The following is a 10,130-nucleotide window of genomic DNA, read 5'->3' on the forward strand; positions in this document are numbered from 1 at the left end:
GAAAAAACAAAGAAACATGATCATCTCATTAGATACTGAAAAAGCTTTGGACAAAATCTAGCACTGTAGTATGGTAAAATTCTAGAAAAGAATAGGGTTAAAAGAGACATAAGTCAACATAATAAAGGTAATTTACAGCAAGTCTATAGTCAATATCAAATTAAATGGAGAGAAACTCAAAGTAATTCCACAAAAAATCAGAAACAAGACATGGCTGTCCACTCTCTCCATATCTATTCAACATAGTATTTGAAATTCTAACTAAATCATCAGACAGCTGAAGGAAATCTGGGGGGATATAAATTGGAAAGGAAGAGATCAAAGTATTATTTGCAGATGATATGATAGTATGCATAAGCAAACCCCATAATTCTATGAGGGAACTCCTACAGCTGATAAACACTTATGAGTAAAGCAGAGTATCATTAGGAATCATTTCTTTTTCTTTTTTTCTTTTTTTTTTGTCAGTTGTGTTTGGGTCTACCCTCTTTCTCTGAGCTATCTGTTTTCTATAACCAGACAGGCTTCCAGTGGTGGGACTGGGAAACCAACGCAGCCACAAAACTCTCAACCTAAAACCTGTCCTGCCTGAAAGAGTGCTGGGGCAATGGGGACTCTTAGCTTGTGGGAGCTGCCAACCAATGACTGGTCTAACTTTAGATCCAAGCCAAGAGAGGAAGCCCAGGCTCAAAACTGTCTAGATGGCCAGGAACTTGATAGCTCAGAGAAATAGGGTAGAACCAAACACAACTAACAAAAAATTAATGAAATGATTCCTAATGATACTCTGCTTTCCTCATAGATTGGTGCCTAGCCCAGTCATCATCAGAGAGGCTTCCTCTGTCAGCTGATGGGAGCAGAGCAGAAACCCCCAGCAAAACAGGTGTGAAGCTTATAGAACCCTTCAGAAGAAGAGGAGGAATGATTGCAGGAGTTAGAGGGGTCAAGGACACCAGGAGAAAACAGCCTACAGAATCAACCAAGCAGGACTCATAGGGGCCCACAGAGACTGAAGCAGAAATCATAGAGTTGGCATGGGCCTGCCCTAGGTTCTCCATGCTTTGGTTATTTAGCTTAGGGTTTTTGTGAGACTCATAACAGTAAGAGATGGGGTATCTTTGAATCTTTTTCCTGCTCTTCGGATTCTTTCTTCCTTCTAGCTTACCTTGTCCAGCCTTGATATGAGGATTTGTCTTATGGCATCTTGTTATGCTATGTTCTGTTGATATCCCTGGGAGGCAGGCTCTTTTCTAAAGGGAAACAGAGGAAGAGTGGATCTGGGAAAGAGGGGAGGTAGGGAAGACTGGGAAGAGTGAGTGGAAGAGACAGTACAGTTAGGCTGGGAAGTTTTATATGAGAGAAGAATAAATTAAAAAGAAAAAGAATTAATAAAACAGCCATTCCTCTCTAGTTCTCAAACTATTTATGTATTTGTGTCTTGGAAGAAAATGTTGTAGATATGTATTATCTTTATAAACTTAGTAGATATGAATATCTCTGCTTGGAAACAATGTCTTAGGTTACTTTAGCGAGCTACTATCTCTCCATTCAAGTATTTGATGAATCAGCTGCTCAAAGTGATAGACATTTCTTTGTTAAAAAAGACAGAGTTAATCATAAATTATCTTTATTGAAACCTACTTGGAAAGTTTATCTTAAGCCTTTAAACAAAAACAAAGAAATTTGGAAGTGAATTGTCACCACAAATCACATCAGAAAGTGAATTGTTTTTATTATCTATTCTTATACACCAATCTTGTTGAATATCCCTAAGGCTTCTGTTTGACCATAAAGGTTATATTGGAGTAAGGAGAAGTTGAGGATATCTCAAGGGACAGGAAATACATTATGTTGTTATGGAGTGACAATGGAGAGACTGGGACAGGGGAATTAAATGACAAAGAGGAGGGAAAAGTGAGTTAAGGGAGGGAATACTGGGAGGAACAACTAAAATTTGAGGGGTCATTGGAAAGCCACTGTTGTAGAAGATCCTTAAAATGTATACATACATGAAAGAAATCTAGAAAACTAGGCATCTTTTACCACCAACTGAGAAGTTCAGTGTCAGAAATGGGTTCATTTAATTGATTAATTTGCCAAATGGGTACTAAGAAAAGCTTGCAATAATTCAAGCTATTGCTAAGACTAATGGTTACTCTCCACAAACTGATGTTAAAAAGATATCACCTACATATCTTGGTCAACACAAGAAGTCAAGCTGTTGCCTCACTAGAGCCTTCTCCCCCACTGACTATTGTTCATGGCACTGGAAGGAACTCTGCTTACTACCAGGTGAGAAAGGTGAAGACCAAACCAGCTACAAACCCTGTGATTTTCAATGGTGACCTGCCTGTAGCTGGAGTTTTCTCCAGTCCTGCTCAGGCCTGTAGCCACTCAGACACAAGTAAAGACACAGAGACGTAATTACTTATAAACTGTATGGCCGTGGCAGGCTTCTTGCTATCTAGTTCTTATATCTTAAATTAACCCATTTCTATTAATCTATAAGTTGCCATGTGGCTTGTGGCTTACCGGTACTTTTACATCTTGCTTCCTCTGTGTCAGGCTGGTGACTTCTTACTCAGCCTTCCTGTTCCCAGAATTCTCTTCCCTGCTTATCCCACCTATAATATACTTCCTGCCTGGCTACTAGCCGATCAGAATTTTATTTAATAACCAATCATAGCAACACATTCATAGCTTACAGAGCGATATCCACAGCATCTGCCTGCATGATATCCTTGTGCAATAGTTGTACAATATTGTAAAAGTAACCAACCACCCTCTGACTGGATTTAAGGCCCACTCTATGAGATGGAACCCATGCCTGACTCTGCTCAGGTGGGTAATACCCTCAGATTGGATAGGTAATGGGCCTAGGGGAAAACCAAATGCTATTGACTTGCTAAAGGATAATAAATGACTCCTAATGAAATTCTGTTGTGCACATAGATCAGTGTCTTGCTCAGCCATCATCAGAGAAGCTTTTTCCTGTGGTAAATGGGAAGAAATATAGAGACCTACAACTGGACAATGTGCAGAAAGTGAGACACTTTGCTATATTCATTCTTGAATGTGATGTCTTCATCAAACCCTTTCTCTCAAGGCTCAGGGAGCTATGTGGAAGAAGAGGTTAAAGATTGTAAGAAGCAGAGGAAATAGATGACACCAAGGAACCAGTGTCTTCCACACACAACAGAACTGACATACATAGGAACTCAGAGACTGTGGAAGCATGCACAGGGCCTACACAGGTTCAAACCAGATGTGGTCCCAGTGCTGAGAGGGGGAATTGGAGAGGGGCTCCTCCCCATCACTAACCAAATAGCTATCTCCAACTATTCCCTGCTTGGAATGCAAAAATTAGTGTTCTCCAGTGGTGTCACACTATCTATATAAACCACGCTTGAGGGTAAGCCCTTGGCCAGCACAAAATGAACTCTATAGTGTTTTGTCTAATATTGCATTTTTGGACCATTTTTTATATTACTGGTCTTTTCCTTGTAATTTATGGCTTCCAATTCTGTGTTTTTATAATTGTATGTGTGTGTTGTGCTTTTCTGTTTGTTTTTTTTTCTAAAGAAGGAGAGAAAGAAGGGGTGGAATTGAATGGGAGAGGAGGTGAGGAGTGTCTTGGATGGGAGAGGATCAGAATATAATGTATGAATTTTTGACAAAAAATATGACTGTGTTCCACTATATACAAATATAAAACACTTTAAAACTAGACTGATCTCAAATTATGCATTCATTTTATATGCTAAATTTTTAATTGCATTTTTAAAACGCATTTATTTTTATTTTATGTGCATTGGTGCTTTATCATTGGTGTGCGTCCCCTGGAACTGGAATTACAGATAGTTGTGAGCTGCCATGTGGGTGCTGTGAAGTGAACACAAATCCTCTGGAAGAGCAGTCAGTGCTCTCAACCACTGAGCCATCTCTTCAGCCCCTCGATGCTGACTCTTTATATTCATGTTTAAAACATGAATAACAGTGACTTTTTCAAAGTGAAATTGTAGTAAAGAAATCTGAGAAAATAGAATATATGCCTCTAACATTTCTGGATGCAGTTAAAACACATTTCATCTAATTGTAAATATACTAGTTGTACTAACTTATAATAACAGCTTCATTACCATCATAGGGAAAACTGCTCTCATATTTAATATTGATAAATGTACCCAAATCAAAATTCATTTGGAGGCCTCAATAACACAAAGAATACACAAAGTTTCTGTGAACAGAAATCTTGAGAACTACTTTGATAAAGAAAATCACTAGAATGATAAATGATTAAATACAACAAAATTTTAAACTTAATGGACATAAAAGAGTGAGTTTTCAGAGACTGTAGGATCCTTGGTATTATTGAAAGCATTAAACATTTCCAAACTTTCCAGCAATTCCCAAATATTTTTTTCAGATAGTACTATTTCTTTTTTTCTGATGTTGACATATGGTCACTACATATAGTAGTTTAGCAAACACTGTCTGTCTTCCTGTTTGTTAATCAGTTAAGCATATTAGTGATTAAATATACAGCAATATTATCTGGTTTACATATCATAAAGTAAGCCAGGTGGTGGTGAATGTCTTTCCTCCCAGCACTCAGGAGGCAGAGGGAAACAGATCTCTGAATTCAAGTGAGCCTTATCTATAGAGCAAGTTCCAGTATAAACAGGATTACACAGAAAAACCCCATCTTGAAACTCCAAAACCATAACCAAAAATAGGAACAAACCAACCAAACAATGATAACAAAAATCAAAGAAAACTAAAATCTCTTCCAAATACATTGAAGTAAAAGAAGTTTCAAATATACTTATAGCATGGCACCCCAATTCCCCAGTAAAAAATATATTACCACAAGTGAAGTCACTTTTATAAGAGCATCCATGAATCTGACTTTCCAGGGTTCTTCAATATTTTCTGGAAGAGGTAAATAAACATAATAAGCAAATAGAATACAGGAGAATCCGAAGCACAGAGTTTTGTACCCCATGATCAATCTTTACCAAACTTGTGTGTGGTGACAGTCAACAGCATCTCATATATAGACTATGGAGCAGTAAGACAAAGGTAGGTGAACTGTTTGAGATAAAATGATAATGTTAGCAATAGTGACTTGACATTCACTTCTGAGATCAAGCCACAGTTGAAACTGGTTACACAACTGTACAGCTTTGTGAAATAGAATTTACAACAGAATATCTAATAAAGTGTACAGCAATGGCATAAACTTGTGAGATCAGTGAGCTCCTCTATCATCACATAACACCAGAAGAGCAGAAGCAGTTAGGACCTTGATTAGAGAACCCTAAAAAAAGGACCAAATTATTGCTTTGTTTTCTAGCTATTTTTCAAAGAACAATGATAACAGTTTAAAAACACAAGGTAAAATGTTAGGTAATGTTTAATCAACCTTGAGGCTAACACCTACAGCACAGGTTATCAGTTCCTAGCTATACCAGTCTTGGACATGTACCCAAGAGATGCTCAATCATACTACAAGGACACTTACTCAACAATGTTCATCGCAGTGTTATTTGTAATAGCCAGAAACAGGAAACAACCTAGATGTCCCTCAACCAAAGAATGGATAAAGAAAATGTGGTACATATACACAATGGAGTACTACTCAGCTGAAAAAAACAGTGGGCATCATAAAATTTGCAAGCGGATGGAAGTAGAAAAAAAATCATCCTGAGTTTGGTAATCCAGCCCCAGAACGAAAAATATGCTGTGTACTTACTCATAAGTGGGTATTAGGTGTAAAGTAAGGGATAATCAGGCTACAATCCAAACTCCAGAGAGGCTAGGTAACAAGGAAAGTTTGAAGGACAGGTAAACAGAAGAGATCTCTTGGGTAAACTGGGCATGGGAGTAGGGGCAGGGGAAGGGATGGGGGATGGGAACATGATGGATTAAGTTTGGCAGGTAGGCAGCAGGACGGGGTGGGGCGGGCGGGGGAAGGGGGAGTAATGAAAGAGATGTCTTGATGGGGGAGCATTTCGGGGTTTGGGAGAAACCTTGTGCCAGGGAAACTCACAAGAATCCATAAGGATGACCCTAGATGAGACTCCTAGCAATAGTAGAGAGGGTGCCTGAACTGGTCAGCTCCTCTAATTAGATTGGTGACTACTCTGACAGAGAGCCTTCATCCAGTAACTGATGGAATCAGATGCAGAGATCCACAGCCAAGCCTGGACCAATCTCTGGGAGGGAGTCCTGTTGGAAAGAGGGAGCAGAGACTGCATGAGCTAGGGTGTTCAATGTCATGATGGGAGAACCCACAGGGACAACTGAGCGGAGCTCTTGGGAGCTCAAGGACTGTGGACCAAAAGCTAGGGATCATATGTGGAACCGTGCTAGGTCCTCTGCATGTGACAGTTGTGTAGCTTGGTCTCTTTGTGGGGCTCCACGCAGTGGGATCAGGTGCTTTTCGGGAATCTCTTTCCCATGCTGGGTTGCCTTGACCAGTCTTGATGCAGGGGGAGAAGCTTGGTCCTGCCTCAACTTGAAGCACTATGCTTTTTGATGCCCATGGGAGGCCTGCCCCTTTCTGAATATAAGGAGAAGTGTGTGGGGGTGGTGAGGGCAGAGGGGAAGCAGGGGAAAGTGATCAGGATTAAAAATAAATGAAAAATTTAATTAACTAGGTGAAAAAAGAAAATTCAAATCTACTCAGACAGTGATCTTTAGAGGCAATTAGAAATGAAATTCCTATTCTTTTCCAAATTATGAATGAATCCATCTAATGCTGAATTTTCTATGTGGCTTGTCATCTATTAAGATTGGTAGATTTATATAGTTTCTCATATAATCGTGGGAAAACTACATGTTGGTTAAACTTATTGCCTGTGGTATTCCATATCTTCAGATTAGACAAAAGATTTTAACAATTGACTATAACCTGGCATTTGTCAATTCCTTTGTAAAAATTCTTCACTTACTATATTCTACCAGTTCTGCCATAGAGTACTTTCCCTAGAAGAGGGTCCTCCCCCCTTCCTATATAACTGGTGGGCAAAAGCTATTCCTAGCACTCTTAATTGTTTCATGTCTCATTCATAACCCAACCCTGTTTTGATAAATATCTTAATAAGAGAATATCAGTAAAAAGTCATTATCTAATTTTGGGAAATAAAACAACATGGATCGTGAGTGGAAGAGGGTTAAGGAGGCTGCAAATGAGCTGAGGGGAACGATCCCATTGCATCCTGGAAACATCAACCCACTATCTACAATATTAGCTTCCTTTTGCATGTTCTCCTTCCCTCTCTCCTCTGAACTGCACAGAACTCACAGGAATTTCATGGACTTTATCCTCCCTCCATCCAGTCAGGTAACCACCGTTTACCCTCAAATTTTCAAAAACAGAATTTATAATCAATAAAAAAAAAAAGGTTTTAATGGTTTGGCTTCTGAAATGCCATTTTTTCCTAATAGAAAATAATATAAAGAAACCACAAAGTTAAGGATTTGTTCAATGTAAAACATAAACATGAAGCCATGAAAGGCATACAAAGAAAACTTATCTCAAGAGAATCACAGGACAAATGAAGGGTAACAAAATATAGGAGAAATGCTTTTGTCCATTGTTCATTATTCATCCTCCATGCCTGGTTGACTCTCATAAGCACAAGAGAGAAAAAGCAAGGGAGAAAAAGGAAGAGACTGAGGTCCAAACTGACAGATGTAACATGAATCTTAAAAGGTTTTATTAATAAAAAAAAAATCCAGAGCCAGATATTGGGGAGAAAACTGAAAGATCAGAGGAATAGAACAAGCCTCAACCAACCTCACCTTACCAGCCTCCAGAGCGAGGCTGTTTACTCATGCCTAGTATAACTTTCTGTGCCCTGCCATCTTACTTCCTCTCTCCACACAGCTACACCATTTCTTCTGTTCATTGAGCTATATCACTTTCTGTCTGTCTGTACAGACCTCCAGACCTCTATGGTTAACTAGTGCTGGTAATTAAGGCGTGGGCCACCACACCTGCCTCTGTTCCCAGTATGGCCTTGAACTCACAGAGATCCAGATGAATCTCTGCCTCCTAAATGCTAAGATTAAAGGTGTGTGCTACCACTGCTTGACTTCTATGTTTAATATAGTGGCTGGCTTTTTCCTCTTACCCTCAGGCAAGCTTTATTTGTTAGAGCACAAATAAAATATCACCACAGACAGAAGACACAACCCCACACTCCAATATCTCAGTGAACTGCAAGCAGTATAAATGCAGAAGAATCACAACAGCCTCACAACAGCTAATAGAACAAGGACAAATCCCTTGTAGTAAGCAGAATTCCAAGACAGCTCTTCAGAAGTCCCAATCACTGGGAGACTCATCTAGTCTAGTCAAACAATTATCTTAGTACTCTATGAAAAAATTTTGTAGGTGGAATGAAGTTTTCAAACAAGGGCCTTCAAACAAAATGATTAGATGGGTCAACCTAACCAATCTCATGGTCCCTTAAATCAAGGAGTTTTCTCCACTTAGACACATGAGACAAGCCTGAGAGGAGAAAAAGGGAGACCAGATGAGAAGCTCTCAATTGCCCCTTGAATTAGAGAGGGTCACACGGCAGCCTTTAAGAGAGATGTTCCCACTCAAATAACTGAAAGAAACAAAACAAAATAAACAAAACAAAGCTAAGTCAGGCATGGTGGGGCACAGCTGAAATCCCAACAACAGAGAGTTGAAGGGAAGAATCCTGAGTTCACCATGAACTTGGCCAGAAAGCTCCAGAGCAGTCTCACTATGGGACAAGACCTTTCCCCAAAATATAAATGAGGCAAGGAAGGAAGAAGGGACAGAGAGGGTTGGGGGAGGGAGAACCGGAGGGAGGAAGGAAGGATTTAGGGGAGAGAGGAGAAGAAAGGGGGTGGGTAGATGGGAGAATAAAAGGGAAATGGTAAATATCTTTAGACATCAGGATGGCTTAGTTCTACAGCCATAGGAAACTACAGAGGCCCAGTACAACCTCCAAAGGTCTGCACCTAGCAGCCCTTCTGCTGGTTGGGTTTTACTCCCCATCACTCTCTGGCTTCCATTGCTACTAGAAATACTGGAATGATATTATTGGGGATTCCAGCATTTTAAGTCCAGCCTGAAGCTGCAGGGCTCTGATTTTTCAATAGGGTTTGGGAGGGCATCCCAGCTGCTGATGTAAATCTCTGGTCACTGCCAGGAGTTTTCATGCAGTTTCCCTTGCCATCCAATTGATAAACAAAGTGTAGCAGGCACCAGCTGGGACAGAGAGTTCCTTTCAATACCATGCAAAATCGGGTGAAGGGTAGGGTAGAAAGACAAATCTCCCACCTCTCTCACTCTCTTTCCTCTAACATGTATTTCTCGGTTGTTTGTCTAAAACAGGGGATCTAGAGTCACCTGGATTTATTGTCATGACTTTTATTCTAATATTTTGAATACTTTTATCTACATGTCTATTTTTTTTTTAAGTCTGTATCATGCTTATTTCATTCCTATGGCTCTTCCCTATACAATATCTAGCATGGGGATTCATCAAGGAGTATTCTTTTTCTTAGGATTGTTTTGGGTATGCAGGATCTTTTGTGCTTCCTAAGAACTTAAGATGGTTTTTGTAATCAAAAGTTTTCCTGTCCTGACTGCCTGGCAGCTCTTTCCAAATTAGCACACCGAGATTTAATAGTACCTATAAATGCTTGGCTATTAGCTCAGGATTGTTACTAGCTAACTCTTACACTTAACCCATATTTCTATTTATGCTTTGCCACATGGCTCATGGCTTGTTACCTCATTTTTACACATCCTGCTTGCTAGGTAACTGGCTGGCCTCTCCTGACTTGCCCTTTTCCTTCCCATCCTTAGTTTGGTCACCCCCACCTACACTTCCTGCCTGGCTGCTGGCCCATCCGCATTTTATTAAACCAATTTGAGTGACAAATCTTTACAGTGTACATCAGGATTATTCCACAGCAGGGTCTTTTCTATTTCAGTGAGGAATGACACTACAGGTTTAACAGACTGCGAGGAATCGGAAGTAGACCTTTGTATAATGGACATTTTCTCAGGACTAATTATCGATATATTTAGCCATGTTTGGTTTTTCTTTAGTTTCTCAGTTTCTTTAAAGTTTTAA

The 10,130-nt window shown here is 39.7% G+C and overlaps 1 protein-coding gene across 1 annotated transcript in view; it reads right to left on the reverse strand.

Annotated features, from left to right (window-relative positions):
• Positions 1-5,005, reverse strand: part of LOC131913047 (arylacetamide deacetylase-like 2) — a 29,762-nt gene extending 24,757 nt beyond the window's left edge. Inside the window, exon 1 of the mRNA XM_059265399.1 lies at positions 4,868-5,005. Within this exon, the coding sequence (XP_059121382.1) occupies positions 4,868-5,005 (138 nt within the window). The remainder of the gene's footprint in view (positions 1-4,867) is intronic.
• Between the last annotated feature and the right edge of the window lie 5,125 nt (positions 5,006-10,130).

Source organism: Peromyscus eremicus, chromosome 6 (assembly GCF_949786415.1).
Source record: "Peromyscus eremicus chromosome 6, PerEre_H2_v1, whole genome shotgun sequence".
NCBI lineage: Eukaryota > Metazoa > Chordata > Mammalia > Rodentia > Cricetidae > Peromyscus > Peromyscus eremicus.